The sequence below is a fragment of the Schistocerca gregaria genome, chromosome 7 (genome assembly GCF_023897955.1).
Source record: "Schistocerca gregaria isolate iqSchGreg1 chromosome 7, iqSchGreg1.2, whole genome shotgun sequence".
NCBI lineage: Eukaryota > Metazoa > Arthropoda > Insecta > Orthoptera > Acrididae > Schistocerca > Schistocerca gregaria.
This window is the reverse complement of record NC_064926.1, coordinates 398,470,274-398,494,109: the sequence shown is the minus strand read 5'-3', so window position 1 is coordinate 398,494,109 and position 23,836 is coordinate 398,470,274. Positions and strand designations below refer to the sequence as shown.

General features: G+C 40.7%; 1 protein-coding gene across 1 annotated transcript in view; it reads right to left on the bottom strand.

The window, feature by feature from the left end:
* The window catches only part of LOC126282194 (putative helicase MOV-10), a 461,728-nt gene that overhangs the window by 378,174 nt on the left and 59,718 nt on the right, over positions 1 to 23,836 (bottom strand). Inside the window, exon 3 of the mRNA XM_049981723.1 lies at positions 7,774 to 7,990. Within this exon, the coding sequence (XP_049837680.1) occupies positions 7,774 to 7,990 (217 nt within the window). The remainder of the gene's footprint in view (positions 1 to 7,773; positions 7,991 to 23,836) is intronic.

Genomic DNA, 23,836 nt, shown 5'->3' with positions numbered 1-23,836 from the left:
TCTTCAATACCTACATTGTGTGCCAAGTCTAAATTGTGTAGCATTAAACTCACAGTCCGAAGGGAGGTTTTAGGACATATAGAAAAAATATAAAAACACACATGCAGGGAGAATAGCAAAGAAGGGAGAGGGGGGGGGGAGGCAGGTATCAAGGCAGGTATCAATTACAGGCAAAATGGCAGCATCAATTTTACTCACAAGTTAAGACAGCTAATGCCACATAAACAAACATTTCTGCTTCTCAAACTACAATAGTTATCATGTCACATGTTTTAATGATCAGACAGTCGATGAAGTACTTAAGTCACACAACACAAACTGAGCAAGGTCTGAGAGAAACAATAATAAGCGAAACAAAAACTAGTCATAATCTTGAAGGTGACACAGTAACCATCTTCTAAGTAAAATTCTTTTGTTGTTTCTTTCCAGTCTGGGGGTCACACAAATACACTCCTGGAAATGGAAAAAAGAACACATTGACACCGGTGTGTCAGACCCACCATACTTGCTCCGGACACTGCGAGAGGGCTGTACAAGCAATGATCACACGCACGGCACAGCGGACACACCAGGAACCGCGGTGTTGGCCGTCGAATGGCGCTAGCTGCGCACCATTTGTGCACCGCCGCCGTCAGTGTCAGCCAGTTTGCCGTGACATACGGAGCTCCATCGCAGTCTTTAACACTGGTAGCATTCAGCGACAGCATGGACGTGAACCGTATGTGCAGTTGACGGACTTTGAGCGAGGGCGTATAGTGGGCATGCGGGAGGCCGGGTGGACGTACCGCCGAACTGCTCAACACGTGGGGCGTGAGGTCTCCACAGTACATCGATGTTGTCGCCAGTGGTCGGCGGAAGGTGCACGTGCCCGTCATTCTGGGACCAGACCGCAGCTACGCACGGATGCACGCCAAGACCGTAGGATCCTACGCAGTGCCGTAGGGGACCGCACCGCCACTTTCCAGCAAATTAGGGACACTGTTGATTCTGGGGTATCGGCGAGGACCATTCGCAACCATCTCCATGAAGCTGGGCTACGGTCCCGCAGACCATTAGGCCGTATTCCGCTCACGCCCCAACATCGTGCAGCCCGCCTCCGTGGTGTCGCGACAGGCGTGAATGGAGGGACGAATGGAGACGTGTCGTCTTCAGCAATGAGAGTCACTTCTGCCTTGGTGCCATTGATGGTCGTATGCGTGTTTGGCGCCGTGCAGGTGAGCGCCACAATCAGGACTGCATACGACCGAGACACACAGGGCCAACACCCGGCATCATGGTGTGGGAACGATCTCCTACACTGGCCGTACACCTCTGGTGATCGTTGAGGGGACACTGAATAGTGCACGGTACATCCAAACCGTCATCGAACCCATCGTTCTACCATTCCTAGACCGGCAAGGGAACTTGCTGTTCCAACAGGACAATGCACGTCCGCATGTATCCCGTGCCACCCAACGTGCTCTAGAAGGTGTAAGTCAGCTACCCTGGCCAGCAAGATCTCCGGATCTGTCCCCCATAGAGCATGTTTGGGACTGGATGAAGCGTCGTCTCACGCGTTCTGCACGTCCAGCACGAACACTGGTCCAACTGAGGCGCCAGGTGGAAATGGCATGGGAAGCCGTTCCACAGGACTACATCCAGCATCTCTACGATCGTCTCCATGGGAGAATAGCAGCCTGCATTGCTGCGAAAGGAGGATATACACTGTACTAGTGCCGACATTGTGCATGTTCTGTTGCCTGTGTCTATGTGCCTGTGGTTCTGTCAGTGTGATTATGTGATGTATCTGACCCCAGGAATGTGTCAATAAAGTTTCCCCTTCCTGGGACAATGAATTCTCGGTGTTCTTATTTCAATTTCCTGGAGTGTAGTATCATCACTAGTTTCAACTTATTAGTAAATTCTTATCAGATGATGTTTTCAAAAAGAAAGAAGAAAAGCATGTAGTAAAATACTGATAGCATCTACATCTAACATGATTTGCATATGTTACATAGTAGCTCATGAAACATATTCATACAACATTTCAGTAAAAGTACAATACAACAAGTTCAAAGTGAATATTTTCACAAGTTAAATGAGTGTGTAATTTTTTAACTGAGACACCATGGAGAGAAAACATGGAAATTGCCAAAATATGTACAATTAACTCCAAATACCATTTTACTTTATATAAAAATTAGAGCATGAACTATTTCAAAGTTCCAATGTACATGTGTACAATCAAAACTCTAAAATGTCAGGAAAGGTAATAAATGTCAACTTTGTATAAGTGTTATACACTAGTATTTATATAGCTGCTGTGTTTTAAAACTGCCACTCTAGCAACCAACATAAAAACTGCCACCCTAGCAACCAACATACAAAATTTAATCTCCAGATACCTAATTATGAGCTGCATCTAAGTGACCATTCAAGAATGACAAAAGAATCATACCATATGAACAGTAATGAGCAGTAATGTAAGACAGAAAATGGCGAGAAAAAGTGTTGGGGAAGTCGATGGAGTAGATGATGATAACTTACATAGACAGTGCCCACCTAAGGAGATGTGAAGAATGGAGACCAGTAGATGTGAATAGCAGAATAGTGAAAAGCCTATCACACTGAACGTATCCACAAAATGGTACTGAATGTTGGTAGATGTATATTTTATCTGTGGCTGTTTACTCTGAATAGGAGCTACACTGTGGCTATGTCAATAAAAAAATTGGGAAATACCTCCTTGTTGTGAAACAGAGCAATTTTATACTGTTCTAAGTACCCATTTTCTGTTTTATTTTTGTTGTAGCACTGGTACCATTGGAGTAAATGGTAATGAAAGGATGTATAGGACAGCACTTACAACAGAATCAGGAACGTGTACAAGTGAGCACAGAGAAAAAGCACACGATTAATCATGTAATAGAACCTAAAATAAATATTTTAGAATATACAAGTGCAGAGCATGGCCATTCTCAATATACAGGCAGAATATAAAATGTAAAAATCATACCAGAGGATGTTCTAAGGAGTAAATACCAGTTCTTGTTGTATCGAATGTAGAGGCTCATAAAGGGTGGTACAGTTAAGAAGTAAACTGTCTGCATAAGCTTTTGTTTTTGATGTGGCCTGCCATGAATTCCTCTCCTGTGCCCACCTCTTCATTAGCACTTGCACCCTACATCCCCAATTATTTGTTGCACATATTCCAATATCTGTCTTCCGCTGCTGTTTTTGCTCTCTATGGCTCCCTCTAGTATGACGAAAGTCATTCCCTGATGTCTTAATACATGTCCTTTTATCCTGTTCTTTCTTCATGTCACCATTTTCAATATGTTCCTTTCTTCACTGATTCTGAGAAGAACCTCTTCACTTCTTACCTTATCAGTCCACATTCTTCTGTAGCATCACATCTCAACACAACTGTCTTCTGTTCCAGTTTACCTACAATCCATAATTAACTACCATACAGTGCCAGGCTCCAAATGCACATTCTCAGAAATTTGTTCCCCAAATTAAGGCCTCTGTTTGATACTGGTAGACTTCTTTTAGTCAGGAATGCTCTCATGCCTGTCCGGTATGCCTTTTATGTCCTCCTTCCTTCATCTGTCGTGAATTATTTTGCTTCCAAGGTAGCAGAATTGTGCACTTTGTGATAAGCAAATTTGACATTAAGTTTCTCGCTAATCTCATTTCTGCTACTTCTCACTACTTTCATCTTTATTCAACTTACTCTCAATTCATATTCTGTACTCATCTGTTTCTTCCATTCATAGATCTTGTAATTCTTCCTCACTTTCAGTAAGGATAGCAATGTCATCAGTGAATCTTATCATTGATATTCTTCAACCGTGAAATTTAATCTCACCTTGAACTTTTATTTCTGCTGTTGCTTCTTCTGTGTACAGACTGAGCAGTTGGAGTGAAAAACTGAATCACTATCTTATCTTCTTTTTAAACTGAGCACTTTGTTCTCGGTCTTCGAACATCTGGCACCACCTTATGTTGTCGAATGGTTTTTCCACAATGACAAATCCAACAAACGTGTCTTGATTTTTATTCTGTCTTGCTTATATTATCAAGCAGGACTGCCTCTCTGGTGCTTTTATCTTCCCTAAAGCCAAACCAATTGCCATCTAATGATTCCTCAATTTTCTTTTAGGTTCACCTGTATATTATTGTTGTCATCACCTTAGATGTGTGAGCTGTTAGGTTTACTGTGCAATATTTCTCACACTTATCTGCTTTTGCTACCTTCTGAACTGAATGAATTATATTTTTCCAAAAGTCTGATGGTATTTTGCCAGTCACACAGATTCTACACACCAGCTTAAATTGTCTTTCGTTTGCCTCTCCCTCACCCTTCAATGATTTTAGAAATTCTAGTAGAAAGTTATCTATCCCTTCTGCCAATTTACTCTCAAGTCTTCGAAAGTTTTTTATTTAAATTCTGACTGTAATACTGTGCTCTTTCTACCTATATGCTCTCCCTATCCATGTTTGATACTGGAATTCACACTGCACTCTTAATCTTGCCGTCCTTGCATTTAACTGCAAATAAGGTTGTTTCGATTTTTCTGTGTGCTAAGTCAGTCCTTTCGAAAATCATTTCTTTTTTGATTTTGTCACATTTTTCATGGAGCCATTTCATCATGGCTCCCTTGTCCTTCCTATTCATTTCATTCCTGAGTGATTTATATTGCTATAATCCTGTCTGTACCTGAACCCTTTTGAGCTCCCTTCTTTCAGTGATGAATGTAAGTATGTCACTTGTTAGCCACGGTACTTTGAAGTTATCTCCCTTTGTGTCTGTCCAACATCCATGATTGCTCTTTTTAAAGATGTACACTACTATTCAGTTGAACTGCCTGCTGTGGTACTCCTAATTGCAGCAGCCTCATCTTTCCTCAGTAATTTAACATACCATTTTCTTCCATATTGAGTCTTCCATATGATTCTCTTAAACTTCAATTTATTCTTCATCATTGCTCAATTGTGATCTGAGTCTGTATCTGCCCCTAGGTACATCTTACAATTCAGTATCTGTATGACCATGATGTAAACCGGCTGGAATCTTCCAGTGTCTCCAGGTCTTTTCCAAATATACCTCCTCCTCTTCCAGTGAATTTTGAACAGCGCATTTGCTATTACTAACTGAAAATTATTGCGGAACTCAGTTAGTTTCTTTCCTTACTTATTCCTACTACTAATCCCATGTTCTCCTGTAACTCTTCCTTCTATTCCTTCCTTTACAATCACATTCCAATCCCCAATGATTATTAGATTATTGATAAATTAGATGTACTTTTCATTCCAACTGAGCCACAGTGAGGAGATCCTATAGGATGTAGAACAAGTCAGAAAAACAAGCATAAACAATAAATATTTACAATGAAATAAAAAAGTGCCGATGTACCGCCTACAGAACCCAAGTGAAAATAATTGTCATGGATATGGAGAGAGTAAAATTTTTTTTAAAACACATTTTCATTTAAATGGAAAGAAATACTAAATGGAAAAATCATTTTACACTCTTATTTACAATGATTGGATTACTGCATTAATTTTGTACAGTTGTCAGGTTGTACTAATACTCACATATCTGATATCATTAGTAACACACATCCACACATCAGATTGTTCTACTAAAAGATTCATCAATTGTGTAGCAGTGGCCGCCAATAAATCTTTTATGCTCATTATAAACTGAACTTTAATGGTCATTAAACATTTTATGTCTGCTGTCAAATTACTGCAAATATGTATTCGTGAACACTTGCGGTTTTTGGACCAAAGTAAGTGTATTTAAATCATTGTGAAGGTTATTCTATTTTGAATATTGATTCCATGATCTGAGCTGTTGGTTTGAAAGAAGGATATATTTTAACAACAAATTTCATTAAGGAATAAATATATTGGGAAGCAGCAATTTATATCGCTAGTTCCCTAAATAGGCTTCTGCAAGATGTTCCTGAGTTCACACCACAAATAATTCTCATTACATGTCTTTGAACCAATAAAACTTTAGCTTCACTTGATGGGTTATCCCAAAAAATAATCCCATATGAAATTTAAGTTTAGTATGCCAGCATTTTCATTTTTAGATTGCCAATGTCTGACAATATTCACACTGAAAGTAGAGATTGGTTTTTGTGCTACAGCAGATCTGTTCTGTGCTCCTCCCTGTTAAATTTACTATCTAGACGTAATCTCTTATAAGTTCTGAACTGCATGTAGTGTGTTTTTTCAACATACAATGGCAATGAATTGGTTAGGAATCATTTATTAATGTCTGTGATAATTTCATTAACTGATCCTTCTAAGACTACACTTGATTTTCTATTAATTGCCATGTTTATATCATATGGAAATAAAACAAACTTGGCTTCTGCTAATTTTACCAATGAAAGGTCATTGATGTATACAAGGAAAAGTAAGGGTCCTAAGATGGAACCTTGTGGGACACCACATGTAATTAGTTCCCAGCTAGATGATACCTGACAGCTTAATACATCTCTCTTTCCTAATGACACCCCTTATTTCCTGTCGGAGATATGGGATCTGAACCATTTGCAGCCTTTCCTGTTGCATCAAAATATATTGTGAGTAACACAGTCAAATGTCTTGGACAGATTACAAAATATGCCAGTAGCCTGCAATTTAATAGTTAATGAATGACGTATACTATCACGTATATTATCACTGTATGTTCAGATAACCTTCTCAATATCTCAACACTTTAGAAATCTCAGCTGTGACTTTGAAAATATATTATTTCCTATCAGATGGTTAAGAAGCCAACTGTACATTCCCTTTTCTAAAATTTTTGAGAATGCTGCCAAAAGTGAAACTGGATGGATCTCTTTCTTTACATACTGCATTACCCTTTCAGTGTACTCTCTAGCTCTTCATCTTCTCATTGTGATATTGGTGTAGGTTTGCTGCCAAATCTGATGAGAACAACACTATCACCAAACTGTTCATAATAATTCACTCTCTGTCCTATCTTCCTATTCATAATGAATCCTTCTCCCATTATACCATTTTCTGCTGCTGTTGATATTACTCTATATTCAACTGACCAAAAATCCTTATCTTCTTTCCATTTCACTTCACTGACCAACACTATATGTAGACTCAGCTTTTGCATTTGTCTTTTCTGATTTTCTAGCTTCCCTATCATGTTCAAACTTCTGACATTCCATGCTCCAACATGTAGAATGTTATCCTTTCATTTCTCATGGCCACCTGTCCCTCGGGAGTCCTCTCCCACAGATCCAATGGGGGACTAACTTGAGATTATTTGCCAATGGAGAAATCATCATGACAATTTTTCAATTACAGGCCACATGTCCTTTGGATACTCTTTATATGTCTTCCTATGCATCTTTATGTCATTGATAATCACAGATTTTTCCACATTTTAGGGTAGTTTCCCACCTCAAGGACAAGAGGGCACCATGAACCTCTGCCTGCTCCTATGCCCTCTTTGACAAGGCTGTGGGCAGACTTACATCAGCCTTCAGCCACCGTCTTTATTCAGAATTTAAGCAGTGGCTAGGTTCAAACCTGGGACCATTGACATTTTGATTACTAGCCAAATATGCTATACCCCCCCTCCCCCCAAACCAGGGGTCTTTTTATGTATTGTAAATATATTCATCACATTCAGTTTCAATTAATAAAACATAAAGATCTCTATTAATCAACCATGAAATGAGAATTTTTCAAGAGAGTAATTGCTTGTAAGAGATAAGAATAAAGACAATGACATAAAGTGCTTGAATTTACCTGTTGTTGCGATACAGAGACCTCAACTTATGATCAACTTCAAGTATATGCTGATGCAACTCATATTCTGAGGAGAGAAGTTCTTTGCACAATAAACAATGTAATCCTTCTATATCGGGTGCCTTTTCTTCATTGGTCTGAAAAGCAGACTGCCGATTCACTAGTATCTGTTGTCTAGGCTTTGCAAGAGTTTCATCAGGATGCTTCTTCAGTATTTCTAAGCAACAAAGAAGGAAAAGCTACATGATAAAATTTACATTTTCATTTTTAAGTTCACAGTTTATTTCTCACCTAATGCTTTATCAAAACCATAATAAATCTAGTGTACACAGCATAGCAAGAAGCTGAAGACAAAATGTAATGTTGTGTACACAATGTAACATCTCCCCTCAAAATATTTCTGGCAGACGATATAGCTGTAAGGAGTATTGGTGTCAGATTATGATTAATAGAAAACATGCTTTCAATGAGGCTGACTGCCAGTTACAAACACTGTTATTTTAACGAGTAGAAAGATGCAACTGGATATAATCAACTTTCGAGAATAAATTTTTGCTCTGCAGTTGAGTGTTTACTGATATGAAACGTATGGACAGATTAAAACTGAGTGCCAGACCAGGGCTCAAAAGGTCCTGGGTTAGAGTTCTGATCTGCACATTATTTTAATCTGCCAGAAAATTTCATGATCAGCTTTATTTGTGAAGTACATATTTTGTCTCTGAGTCTTGATAGTGAAAACAAGTAATACACAGAACTGTTAAATGAAATTTGGTACAACAAGAGGCTTTCCAAGATGTACAGGTAGCAATAGGGTTCCTACTAGCTAGCAAAACTATATTTCTCTTGACAAAAATAATCTATTTTTGAAAATATTATGTAACTGGATAGATAAAAAAAACCTACCAACCAAGCAGCAGCAGGAGAACATACATACAGAAGTTATTATTCATGAAAGCTTGCAGTGATAATGGTTCCTTCTTCTGGCAGAAGGGTTGAAGTGTAAGGAAGAAGGGTGAAGGAAAAGGAATGGTGAGGTTTATGAAAAGAGGTAGAGTTTGGAAAAGTCACCAAGAACCTCATTTCATGAGGACTTACCATATAGAAGGAGAAGGAAAAACTGATTTTTGGGGACTGCTTAGCTTCTCACTCTTATAACCTGTGAACAGTGTTTTAACAGTAATCTCTGTCTTGCATATATCCTATTTTCCACCTTTAAGCTCTCCGGTTTTCAAATCTTGTCAGGTGCAGTCCCTTCAAGGAAGGTGGATGACTACTGATCATGTGCCAGATACAGGATAATCAGTATAGTGCAATACAATGTGTAAGTTTAGATGAGCTGTCCTACAGTTTATGTGATAAAAAACATGAAAGAGTAAGCTAATCTTTATTAAAAGGGTTTAAAGAAGTTACATAGCAGATTTTCCTTTTCTCACTACCTGTACATAGATGTGTTAATAGTATGAGACATTATATACATGAACACTGGTCTTAGACTCTTGTTCCGTCACACTGTGACAGACCTACAGTTATTAAGTTGTGACAGGTTTTTGTCTGCTCTAAGAAAATTTAATACGAACAAAATTCATTAATCAAGGAAAGGGAGGGAAATAGGTATGATCTTCTGTACAATGTAAGAGCTCTCTTAGAAACTGTTTGTGTTAATTTCCAATGTGCATATACACTAATTCAGACTATTTCAGGCTATCACTACAGATGAAGGCAGGAGTAAAATTTGCAGTTGTGTGTATTTCAAGCAACAAATCTCAGAAAATACAAATACACACAACAAAAGGTATTCACATTATCTGAATCACACAGGTTACATTTGGAATTTCTGTATTTAAGATGGTGAGAGGTATGGCAGAATGAACCTGGTGAAAACACTGCTAGGGATTTATCTGCAAAGGGTTACACTATGTTTGCAAATATATTGTACATCAATCCAACAACTGTTTCAGAACTAGAAGTGGCTGAAACTGCTCTTGTGCAAATTAAAAAAATCCTAACTTAGATCACAAAAACTTCAGTGAACAAATTTTTAGGTATAAACCTATTGGAAGGTTAACCAGGATGTAAACATGCTACATATCAGACACAATGCGGAAACAACCACCTTTACTGATATGAGAGGCAAGGAGAAGTCAAATCTGGACAGCATAATGGATTACAACAAAAATTAGTTGGGTGTTGATTAGTTTGACCAGCTGCTGTCATATGACACATTTGAACATAAACTATGTGAAATTCTGTAGGAATTTACCTTTCCACATAAACTACTCTGCATATGACAACCATCTGTGGAGACTTTGATAGAAGCAGAGCCATCTCAAATTACAGCCTGGTACATCACAACTCTCCAGACCGGGCTGTTTCAAAGTCATGCCATGGGGCATCCACAAGCACACGTCGAGTTGCCTGTGGACCAGGTTGAGTAGACTACCTTTCTGGTAGCCCCACTGCACTGTGTTCCCACCTTGTTATGAGCATTCATGAGCCATTTGGGCACCCTTATCTGTGGGCAGTAAGTCAGGACAGCACAGCTGTGTAGCCTACAGGCCAGCACCCTGAACTCCCGCATCTCAACTTTTTACCCACAGCTACCCACCACTCGAAGTCACTGCTACAAACTATCTACTGGAAACTGTTCTCTTGGGGGCGGAGGAGAGGGGGGGGGGAGGGGGGGGGGGCTGAAACATAAGCAGGGAGGGAAAAAAGTATTGTATACAGTTTACTCTTAGAGTGATAAGAAGCTGACTGATACACACTGATGCAAAGATATAAGCTACAAGTGTAGTAAGTCCAAAGTCACACTTTATATATAATAAGGCTTCAAAATATATCAAACAAAATCACTGTAGCATAAAAGGTCCCCAAAGATGATTACTGAACACAAGAAACGTCATGTGCTTCATTATTAAATCTTGCCTCTATTCTGGTGACAGTGACATTGCAAACACTGATAAAACTTGTGCCACTAATTTGAATATTTGAGTGATTAAAATCAACTGTAGACATAATAGTTAATTAGAAGACAACAATATGAAATACGATAGATTGCTGCCCAGTGCAGAGAGGAGGTGTTGAGCGGTAGGCAGGCGCACTGAACGAAGATTGCTTCATATTATCAGCTATCAGGGTAAATCCTTCATCAGATGTAGACAAGACACACACACAAACACACACAAGTACATATGCATATCTCCCACAGGCCATTGTTGTCTCGGAGCACTAAGGACCGACTACTGAGACAGTGGGCATACATTCCATGTGCGAAATTCCTGGGTGTCTGGATGGATAATAAACTGAGGTGACACCAGCATATTGATAAGTCAACCAAAAAAAACTCATTTGTGCATGCTTTGCACACAGAAATCTCTTTAACTACGTTGACCTGCAGACAATATTGCTAGCGTTCTTTCACTCAATTCACTCCTGTGTCACAATCCTCTGGGGCATTGCAGCTAAGGTGAAAACAGTGTTTCTTCTACAGAAGCATACAATATATGTAAAGTTGATAACTGGACACACTGCAGAAGCCTCACCAGGGACCTAGATGTTTCTTACACTTACAAGCTAATACATGAACTTCCTAATGGTATTTGTGGTTTATAGCACACGCGAATATTGAATGAAATCAGCAATTCTCAATATCAATATTAGAAGTACAAATAATGTCCATATTGACTACACATCTCTCTCCACAGTTCAGGATGGTGTTTTACAACCTAGGGCAAGAGTGTATAACAGGTTGCCTGTGGACAACACATAGGAAATTGAAAATCCTCAATGATTTGCACATAATGTAAAAGAATATGTCAATAGCTACTCCTCTGACAATATATCTAGAAACTTAAGACTTAATAACATAAGTCAGCTTGTGGCTTCTGATCCTGCAGCACAATAGGAGAGTATATCATTCGTTTGTGAATTATTTTTATGAGCTTCCAACTAGAAATGTCTTATTTTCATTTATGTTGGAACTTCGTACTTTAATTTTTGAGTTTATTGTGCGTTTGTTAACCTAGTTTTGCTTTTTAATAACTCTCTAGTGTACAGTTCCACTTTCTCTAAATTGGATACAGACTATGATTGCTGTGTTTGGGCGCAAGGTGTGATAGTGACCCTTTGCTCACAGCTTCATGTGGTGCAAGCTTTGGTCATGCATCACTGGGAGGGGCTGGACATGAGGATCCAAGGGACATCCGGCTTGTCCCATGTATCCCCCGATTGATCCACAACTGTGGCCACCCCAGTAACTGCCCATGTTCAATTTGACATATCACCCAATGTTGAGTGGAAGGTCATTCCAAGATGTGGCAGGTAAGAAAAGACATAAGAGGGGGCCGACCGAAAGACCCCCCCCCCCCCCCCCTGCCCCCTCTATCCCCAGGTTTCTCTGACAAACAGTTACAGGTGCTCTCTGTAGCTGATAAAAATTCTGAACCACATGCAGTCATACAGAAGGTGGGATTACTGGTACATGGGAGCTCCAATTTTAGATGTGTAGGCCCTCAAGGATATGGCTGTGAATGGGAAGAAGTCTAGTGTGCAGTCTGTGTGCATACTGAGGGGGAATCATACTGTATATGGAATGGGTCCTTCCAGACATCATGCAGACCACTGGGTGCAGCAAACTTCATGTAATGGCTCATGCCATTACTAATGATGTGTGTCATTTTGGGTCGGAAGAGATTCACTCTGGTTTCCAGTTGCTATCTGAATTGGTAATGACTGAAAGTATTGTCTGCAACATGAAGGCAGAGCTCACAAGCTGCAGCATCATTGACAGGACCAACTGCAGACCTTTGGTACAGAGATGAGTGGAGGGTCTGATTCAGAGGCTCAGCTCACAATCTATAGCATTGTTGACAGAACTGAGTGCGGACCTTTGGTAAGTAACTTTAAAACTGCACTTTTATAGAACTGTTACAAAATGAACTTTCACGTAAATTGCAAATAATTGAAAGCCTCTTTCATTTCGGTCTAGCATGTTTTGTGCATTGCCTACACTATAAATATAGACGGGAATGGGCAATTAAAATTTACCACTTCCAGGCAAGCAAAACTATACTTTGAATTACTAGCACAATTTGTTGAAGAATAGGAAATTATAGATAAATGAAGGTTTGAGGAGATTTAGGTTTTGGACTGTGGCAGGTGCTGATTGGAGCAGTAGAATTATGTTCTTTATAAACAAGTTGATGCAGATGCAACAATTGATTTTTGAGTATCTTTGATTATAGAAAACATTGAACTTTTAATTTTTTCATTGTAGGAATTTATTTTCCAGTTCTGTTGAGCTGAAATTTTTACAAGCGGACTACAGAGTGTGAGTAATTCGTTTCAGACTGTTTTGTCATTGCTCATCTAAGTAATTTAAAGGCTCCTGTGGCATGACTGAACTTCCATTTTTAAAATCAATGCAATAAATCCAAACTAAACTAAAACCCATCGCCCCATAATCCATCCCAATGGAATCACAGCATGCATCCAGACCAGAGAGACTGTAATGTCATACTAATAATTGGGTTCATACTGCCAGATTCTTTGTAAATTTGACTTGATTTTATAATCACTGCAATAACATCACATATCTTATCAACCCATAAAGTGTTATTTCATTTCCTTCACGTTTTTTGTCAGCCTATGTATATGGTGCTAAAAGTATACTGGGTCAGTACACCTATTATCTTCCTTAGTAAAGGAACATTTGGAAACAGTTCAATATTTCTGCTTCTACTTTTCTACCCTCAAATTCAGTCCCTGTATCGTGCACGTGTGTGTGACCACTAATTCAGTAGTACTAACTTCCTTCACATAGACCAGAATTTCTATGGATTTGTGAGTGATATTTCAGTAATATTCTGCTACAGTAGTTATTAACGGGTTTACATATTGCCCCTTGACAGTACTGGAAGAAAAGAAATTGGGTAAGAGTTTCCCATGTCATCCTTCAAGTTCTTCTTCTTGAACAGTGTCTAGCTTCCACATACTTCAACAAATCAGGAGAGCACTCCTATGCAAGAGACTGGTTCATTATTTGACCTGAGGAGGTGTTTGGGATGTACTATTATATGATACACTGTTTTAATCACTTTAGTGGGTATCCCATTCCACCTTGCAGAGTTTTGGTTTTTCAATGACGGTATAACATTTTCCACATTCTTTTGCTTTTTCCTAGCTCTGCAGCCCTTGATAGGCCTTGGCCCACTCTAGGACATCATTCCATTCCTTCCTGCCCAATTTCTTGCATCTCCAATAATTTTTAGATTTTCTTGTATGTCAACCAGGTATCGAAGTCTTGGTCTTTGACTGCTTCTTCATCCCACTGGGTGTTTTAGCAGTGCTACTTTTGTTATGTTCTCACATTTCGTATGAAAGACATGGCATCCCATTTTATGTAGTTTATTTTAGTGAACTTTTTCCATAGTCTAACTTACGAGGCATATTAACTACAGTGGTACAGAAAGTTCATTCACTGGTTGAATAAGCTTATTTCTTTTTATGGTTTTATATGCTGTTTTAAAATCAACAAATGTATGATGCATTTCTATATTGTATTTCCTTGTTTTATCTGGAATTTTACTCAGGGTGGATATCTGGTCAGTAGTTGAATTGCTAGATTGAAAGCCTGCCTTTTATCTCCTGACTGCTTTTTCTGCAAAAGGTTTTACATGGGTACATCTACATCTATAGACAAGCTCTGCAAGCTACCTTAAGGTTCATTGCAGAAGTTACTTTGTACCAGTACCAGTCATTTCCTTTCCTGTTCCACTTGCAAAAAGAGTGAGGGAAAAAAGTCTCTCTATGTGCCTCCATACGAGCCCTATTACTCTTATCTTATATTATCTTATCTTAATGGTCCTTATGCAAACTGTTAGCCGGTGGCAGTAGAATTGACCTGCAGTTAGATTCAAATGCTAATTCTAGAGTTTACGCAGTAGTATTTAACACAAACAATGGCCTCTTACCTACAAGGATTTCCATTTGGGTTCACAAAGTGTCTCTGTAATACTCACATGTTGACTGTATCTACCAGCAACAATTCTAGCAGCCCGTCACTGATAATCTAGCAGCCCACAACTGAATTGCTTCAATGTACAACTCTAATCTCTCATTGTGGGCTCTCAAACACTAGGGCAGTACTCAAGAATGGACCAGACTAATGTTCTATTCAAAGTCTCCTCTACAGGTGAACACTGTTTTCCTAAAATTGTCCCAATAACCACAAGTCAACCATTCACATTTATCACTACTGTCCATGTGTGCTCATTCAATCTCATACCACTTTGTAACATTATGCCTAGATATTTAATTGACACGACTGTATCAAGCAGCATACTACTAATGCTGCATCTGAAGATTATGGGATTGCAGAATGAGATTTTCACTCTGCAGCGGAGTGTGCGCTGATATGAAACTTCCTGGCAGATTAAAACTGTGTGCCCGACCGAGACTCGAACTCGGGACCTTTGCCTTTCGCGGGCAAGTGCTCTACCAACTGAGCTACCGAAGCACGACTCACGTCCGGTACTCACAGCTTTACTTCTGCCAGTATCCGTCTCCTACTTTCCAAACTTTACAGAAGCTCTTCTGCGAACCTTGCAGAACTAGCACTCCTGAAAGAAAGGATATTGCGGAGACATGGCTTAGCCACAGCCTGGGGGATGTTTCCAGAATGAGATTTTCACTCTGCAGCGGAGTGTGCGCTGATATGAAACTTCCTGGCAGATTTAAACTGTGTGCCCGACCGAGACTCGAACTCGGGACCTTTGCCTTTCGCGGGCAAGTGCTCTACCAACTGAGCTACCGAAGCACGACTCACGTCCGGTACTCACAGCTTTACTTCTGCCAGTATCCATCTCCTACCTTCCAAACTTTACAGAAGCTCTTCTGCGAACCTTGCAGAACTAGCACTCCTGAAAGAAAGGATATTGCGGAGACATGGCTTAGCCACAGCCTGGGGGATGTTTCCAGAATGAGATTTTCACTCTGCAGCGGAGTGTGCGCTGATATGAAACTTCCTGGCAGATTAAAACTGTGTGCCCGACCGAGACTCGAACTCGGGACCTTTGCCTTTCGCGGGCAAGTGCTCTACCAACTGAGCTACCGAAGCACGACTCACGTCCGGTACTCACAGCTTTACTTCTGCCAGTATCCGTCTCCTACCTTCCAAACTTTACAGAAGCTCTTCTGCGAACCTTGCAGAACTAGCACTCCTGAAAGAAAGGATATTGCGGAGACATGGCTTAGCCACAGCCTGGGGGATGTTTCCAGAATGAGATTTTCACTCTGCAGCGGAGTGTGCGCTGATATGAAACTTCCTGGCAGATTAAAACTGTGTGCCCGACCGAGACTCGAACTCGGGACCTTTGCCTTTCGCGGGCAAGTGCTCTACCAACTGAGCTACCGAAGCACGACTCACGTCCGGTACTCACAGCTTTACTTCTGCCAGTATCCGTCTCCTACCTTCCAAACTTTACAGAAGCTCTTCTGCGAACCTTGCAGAACTAGCACTCCTGAAAGAAAGGATATTGCGGAGACATGGCTTAGCCACAGCCTGGGGGATGTTTCCAGAATGAGATTTTCACTCTGCAGCGGAGTGTGCGCTGATATGAAACTTCCTGGCAGATTAAAACTGTGTGCCCGACCGAGACTCGAACTCGGGACCTTTGCCTTTCGCGGGCAAGTGCTCTACCAACTGAGCTACCGAAGCACGACTCACGTCCGGTACTCACAGCTTTACTTCTGCCAGTATCCGTCTCCTACCTTCCAAACTTTACAGAAGCTCTTCTGCGAACCTTGCAGAACTAGCACTCCTGAAAGAAAGGATATTGCGGAGACATGGCTTAGCCACAGCCTGGGGGATGTTTCCAGAATGAGATTTTCACTCTGCAGCGGAGTGTGCGCTGATATGAAACTTCCTGGCAGATTAAAACTGTGTGCCCGACCGAGACTCGAACTCGGGACCTTTGCCTTTCGCGGGCAAGTGCTCTACCAACTGAGCTACCGAAGCACGACTCACGTCCGGTACTCACAGCTTTACTTCTGCCAGTATCCGTCTCCTACCTTCCAAACTTTACAGAAGCTCTTCTGCGAACCTTGCAGAACTAGCACTCCTGAAAGAAAGGATATTGCGGAGACATGGCTTAGCCACAGCCTGGGGGATGTTTCCAGAATGAGATTTTCACTCTGCAGCGGAGTGTGCGCTGATATGAAACTTCCTGGCAGATTAAAACTGTGTGCCCGACCGAGACTCGAACTCGGGACCTTTGCCTTTCGCGGGCAAGTGCTCTACCAACTGAGCTACCGAAGCACGACTCACGTCCGGTACTCACAGCTTTACTTCTGCCAGTATCCGTCTCCTACCTTCCAAACTTTACAGAAGCTCTTCTGCGAACCTTGCAGAACTAGCACTCCTGAAAGAAAGGATATTGCGGAGACATGGCTTAGCCACAGCCTGGGGGATGTTTCCAGAATGAGATTTTCACTCTGCAGCGGAGTGTGCGCTGATATGAAACTTCCTGGCAGATTAAAACTGTGTGCCCGACCGAGACTCGAACTCGGGACCTTTGCCTTTCGCGGGCAAGTGCTCTACCAACTGAGCTACCGAAGCACGACTCACGTCCGGTACTCACAGCTTTACTTCTGCCAGTATCCGTCTCCTACCTTCCAAACTTTACAGAAGCTCTTCTGCGAACCTTGCAGAACTAGCACTCCTGAAAGAAAGGATATTGCGGAGACATGGCTTAGCCACAGCCTGGGGGATGTTTCCAGAATGAGATTTTCACTCTGCAGCGGAGTGTGCGCTGATATGAAACTTCCTGGCAGATTAAAACTGTGTGCCCGACCGAGACTCGAACTCGGGACCTTTGCCTTTCGCGGGCAAGTGCTCTACCAACTGAGCTACCGAAGCACGACTCACGTCCGGTACTCACAGCTTTACTTCTGCCAGTATCCGTCTCCTACCTTCCAAACTTTACAGAAGCTCTTCTGCGAACCTTGCAGAACTAGCACTCCTGAAAGAAAGGATATTGCGGAGACATGGCTTAGCCACAGCCTGGGGGATGTTTCCAGAATGAGATTTTCACTCTGCAGCGGAGTGTGCGCTGATATGAAACTTCCTGGCAGATTAAAACTGTGTGCCCGACCGAGACTCGAACTCGGGACCTTTGCCTTTCGCGGGCAAGTGCTCTACCAACTGAGCTACCGAAGCACGACTCACGTCCGGTACTCACAGCTTTACTTCTGCCAGTATCCGTCTCCTACCTTCCAAACTTTACAGAAGCTCTTCTGCGAACCTTGCAGAACTAGCACTCCTGAAAGAAAGGATATTGCGGAGACGTGGCTTAGCCACAGCCTGGGGGATGTTTCCAGAATGAGATTTTCACTCTGCAGCGGAGTGTGCGCTGATATGAAACTTCCTGGCAGATTAAAACTGTGTGCCCGACCGAGACTCGAACTCGGGACCTTTGCCTTTCGCGGGCAAGTGCTCTACCAACTGAGCTACCGAAGCACGACTCACGTCCGGTACTCACAGCTTTACTTCTGCCAGTATCCGTCTCCTACCTTCCAAACTTTACAGAAGCTCGTCTGCGAACCTTGCAGAACTAGCACTCCTGAAAGAAAGGATATTGCGGAGACATGGCTTAGCCACAGCCTGGGGGATGTTTCCAGAATGAGATTTTCAGTCTGCAGCGGAGTGTGCGCTGATATGAAACTTCCTGGCAGATTAAAACTGTGTGCCCGACCGAGACTCGAACTCGGGACCTTTGCCTTTCGCGGGCAAGTGCTCTACCAACTGAGCTACCGAAGCACGACTCACGTCCGGTACTCACAGCTTTACTTCTGCCAGTATCCGTCTCCTACCTTCCCAACTTTACAGAAGCTCTTCTGCGAACCTTGCAGAACTAGCACTCCTGAAAGAAACTCTGTAAAGTTTGGAAGGTAGGAGACGGATACTGGCAGAAGTAAAGCTGTGAGTACCGGACGTGAGTCGTGCTTCGGTAGCTCAGATGTTAGAGCACTTGCCCGCGAAAGGCAAAGGTCCCGAGTTCGAGTCTCGGTCGGGCACACAGTTTTAATCTGCCAGGAAGTTTCATATCAGCGCACACTCCGCTGCAGAGTGAAAATCTCATTCTGGAAACATCCCCCAGGCTGTGGCTAAGCCATGTCTCCGCAATATCCTTTCTTTCAGGAGTGCTAGTTCTGCAAGGTTCGCAGAAGAGCTTCTGTAAAGTTTGGAAGGTAGGAGACGGATACTGGCAGAAGTAAAGCTGTGAGTACCGGACGTGAGTCGTGCTTCGGTAGCTCAGTTGGTAGAGCACTTGCCCGCGAAAGGCAAAGGTCCCGAGTTCGAGTCTCGGTCGGGCACACAGTTTTAATCTGCCAGGAAGTTTCATATCAGCGCACACTCCGCTGCAGAGTGAAAATCTCATTCTGGAAACATCCCCCAGGCTGTGGCTAAGCCATGTCTCCGCAATATCCTTTCTTTCAGGAGTGCTAGTTCTGCAAGTTTCGCAGAAGAGCTTCTGTAAAGTTTGGAAGGTAGGAGATGGATACTGGCAGAAGTAAAGCTGTGAGTACCGGACGTGAGTCGTGCTTCGGTAGCTCAGTTGGTAGAGCACTTGCCCGCGAAAGGCAAAGGTCCCGAGTTCGAGTCTCGGTCGGGCACACAGTTTAAATCTGCCAGGAAGTTTCATATCAGCGCACACTCCGCTGCAGAGTGAAAATCTCATTCTGGAAACATCCCCCAGGCTGTGGCTAAGCCATGTCTCCGCAATATCCTTTCTTTCAGGAGTGCTAGTTCTGCAAGGTTCGCAGAAGAGCTTCTGTAAAGTTTGGAAGGTAGGAGACGGATACTGGCAGAAGTAAAGCTGTGAGTACCGGACGTGAGTCGTGCTTCGGTAGCTCAGTTGGTAGAGCACTTGCCCGCGAAAGGCAAAGGTCCCGAGTTCGAGTCTCGGTCGGGCACACAGTTTTAATCTGCCAGGAAGTTTCATTATGGGATTGCTTTTATTACACATCTGCATTAGCTTACACTTTAGAGCAAGCTAGAAATAATCATTTACATGTGTAGAGAATAAGAGCAGTCCTACAACAGTTCCTTGGGGCATTCCTGGTGATATCCTTGTCTCTCATGAACACTCACCATCCAGGATAATGTACTGGGTTATATTAATTAAAAGTCTTCAAGCCACTTACTTACATTTGTGGGAACCGATACTACATGTTTGTACCTTCATTAACAGTCTGCAGTGGAGCACTGTCTAAAATACTTTCTGGAAATCTGAGAATATAGGACCTGTATGTTGCCCTTTATCCATGGTTCCCATGATATCAAGTGAGAAAAGGTTAAGCTGAGTTTCACATGAGTGATGGTTTTGACATCTGTGCTGATTTGTGGACAGAAGCTTTTCTCTCTCAAGGAAATTTATTATATACATATGAGGATATGTTACAGATTCTGCAGCAAACCAATGTTAAGAATATTTGACTGTAACTTTGTGGGCCCATTCTTTTATCCTCCTTATATACATGAGTCAACTGTGATTTTCCAGTAGTATGGGACTTTGCACCGGGCAAGAGATTAGCCATAAATGCAAGCTAAGTAAGAGGCCAATATCATAGGGTATCCTTTTTAAAACCAAACCGAGATTGCATCTGGAGCTGTCAATGTATTTGTTTTCATCTCTTTCAGTTGCTATGGCAGGGAAGCCTATTACTGTAACCTTCACAAGGGAGTCTGTGTGACAGTCAAATGATGGCATCCTCCTCCACCAATGATTTCTTAAACTTGACATTTAAAACTTCAGCTTTCCTTTTGCTGTCTCCTACTGCCACACCATACTAGTCAACAAGTGACTGCCTAGTAATTTTACATAGGACCTGAATTTCTTTCTCAGCAAGATCTTTTGCTAAGGTATGACAGTGATAGTTATTGTGTCCTTCATGCATCAATCTTCTCAGACACACAAGAATTTCTACTATCTTTTGCCTGCTGTCAATTTCATGGTCTATTTGAACCAAGACTGCAAAAGCCTCTGCTTCCTCAGCATTTCCCAAATTTTGGAATTACACCATAGTGGGTTTTTTTCTGTCCTTAGCCAACTCGCTCAGCACATACTTCTCCAGAGCATAATTTACAATCTGTTTGAACTTTGTCAGTAATTCCTCTACATATATCATTTTGGAACTAAATGATGTCCATTCATTGTCTAAGTAGGTTGCTCACAACTGTGTATCTGCTCTTCCCAGAAAAATACTCCCCTAGCCTTCTTGATTGATTTATTAATTTCAGTACTGATCATTGCTATGATGAGATAATGATCACTCAAATCAATCAAATCAATCTCTTTATTCATCCGTTAACAATATACATTGTATGGATGTAGTCAATTACAATATAGTTTCTGATATTTTATGTGTTGCAAAAACTTGCATAATAAATCCAAATATTTTACATCACTTTATATAAATAATCTTACTTTCCCCTATTAGACAATTACAATATAATTTCTGTTATTTAATGTGTTACAAAAATTTGCATAATAAATACAAGTATTTTACTTCACTTTATATAAATAATGTTACTTTCCCATATTTAGATATTCTTCAATGTTGTAAAAACTGTTTCTTATTAAAAATTGTTTAAGATCTACTTTGAATTTATGACATTCTTTAATTTTCTTTATTGCAGCAGGCAATGCATTAAAAAGTATTTTGGGCTGGTAGTTGACACTTTTTTGGTATAGTGCTCCTTTGTGGGCCTCTCTGTGAAAATCATCTCTATTTCTTGTTTCGTGTTTATGAATCTGATTATTTACTGTTGAAAATTCCTGGTGAGTTTTCAGAAAGCAGACACATTCATATATGTATAAGCTAGGAAGAGTCATTATTTTAAATTCTTTAAATATTTCCCTGCATGACATTCTACGGGGAACCCCTTTCATTATTCTAATAGCCCTTTTTTGAAGTTTGAAAGCTTGTTTTGCCATACCTGTATTTCCCCAGAAGATCACACCATATCTAAGCAAACTGTTCATATAAGCATAATAGGCACACAGCAATGATTCAGTGTTGCAACAGTCCCGAAGCATTCTAAGCACATAGCAGCATTTACTTAGTTTTTTACACAAAGCTTCTAGATGCTTTTCCCATCTCAAGTGCTCATCCACCCATATACCTAGGAATTTTGTATGTGGAGCTTGTGCAATAACATAGCTCCCTAGCTCAGCTTTTACTGTTCTTCTAGTTTTACTTTTAATATTACTGAAATTCATCAATGCTGTTTTATCCTTATTTATGATCAACGCATTATCACTAAACCATTTTCCTGTCTCATTTATTGTCCTTGAGACACTCTGCTGTAGATTATCCTCGGTGGATCCTTTTATGAAAATGCTAGTGTCATCAGCGAACATCACCATTTCTGCCACTGTCAGATGCTTTGGCAAATCATTTATAAACACCAAGAACAACAGAGGGCCTAACACGGAACCTTGGGGCACTCCATAGCTAGTTTTTTTGAAGTCAGAAAGATACTCTTTGCCTTCATGGTATATTTGTACTTTCTGTTGTCTATCCGAGAGATAAGACTTGAACCATTTGAAGGCAAGTCCCCGGACCCCATAAAATTCTAGTTTCATAAGCAATAAATCATGGCTGATTAGATCAAACGCTTTAGATAAATCTAAGAATATCCCGCAGCTTAACTCATTCTTGTCCAAGGCATTTAGGACCATTTTCATGAATTGGAAGACTGCCGTTTCTGTGGACCTGTTCTTTCTAAACCCATTTTGAGCATTAGTCAGTATTTTATTTTTATTCAGAAAGTCAGCTAGCCTTTCATACATTACTCTTTCTATTACTTTAGAGAAACCTGACAATAATGACACTGGCCTATAATTATTTATGTCAGCTGTACTATCCTTTTTGTGTAGTGGCTTTACTATGGAGAGTTTTAGTTTTGATGGGAACACCCCTGTCCTGAAAGAAGTATTAATAATATCAGCTAGGTTAGTATCTATACTGGTAGAACTGTGTTTGATTACCTTGTCTGGAATTCCGTCAATACCACAAGACATTTTATTTTTTAGTTTATTAATAGCATTTCTAACTTCACATTCTGTTACTGGGTACAGAAACATCGTCTTTTCACAAGTTGGTACTTTTATGTTTTTGTTGTTTGAATTGCATAGACCTTTAATTAGGTTCGGTGCTATGTTCACATAATGTTCATTGAATATATTAGCTATCTGTTGAGCATCTTCTATCACTTTCCCCTCACTTTTAATTTTGAAGTTATGGGACTTGGTTTTACGTTTTCTAATGCTATTGTTTATAACCTTCCAAATAGATTTTGATTTATTGCTTCCCTTGTTAATGTATGAATCATTGCTTAGCCTTTTTGCTGCCTGTAAAACTTTCCTATAGACCCTTCTATATTTCCTATAGTATGGTTTAATTGTTGTATTTATTCTAGCATGTTTGCTTAGGTTTCTAAGGGTGATTGCTGACTTTTTAATCCCTTGTGTTACCCATGTTTTTGTCTTCTCACTAACTTTAATTCTTTTTAACTGGAATGCCACATCGTAGCAATATTTATAATCAGTAAAAAAACTGTCATACTTTTTGTCTACATCATCAGTTTGTTCTACGCCCCACTGCACCCTTTTTAGCATACTATTAAAAACCCTTATGTTGTTTGCATTAATAAGTCTTCTTTGTACATATTTTTCAGTGATCGTGCATTTCTTAATGTTCTTATTCCTTATCATCATTTTTAAAGCCATATGGTCAGAAAAGCCTGTATCTATTACTTCAATATTGTACTCACAGCTTTGTTTGTTGGTAAATATCTGATCAAGTGTTGTTCCAGACCCCTCCCCATATTTGGTAATTTCCCACACAGTAGGTTGCATGTTGTATGAGTTAAACAGATGTAGTAATTGTGCCTTGTTCTTATTACTTTTGTTAAAATTAATGTTAAAGTCACCAAGAACTATTGTGCATTTTGACCTGCCTCTCAATTCATTTAAAAGATCATCTATATAATGTAAGA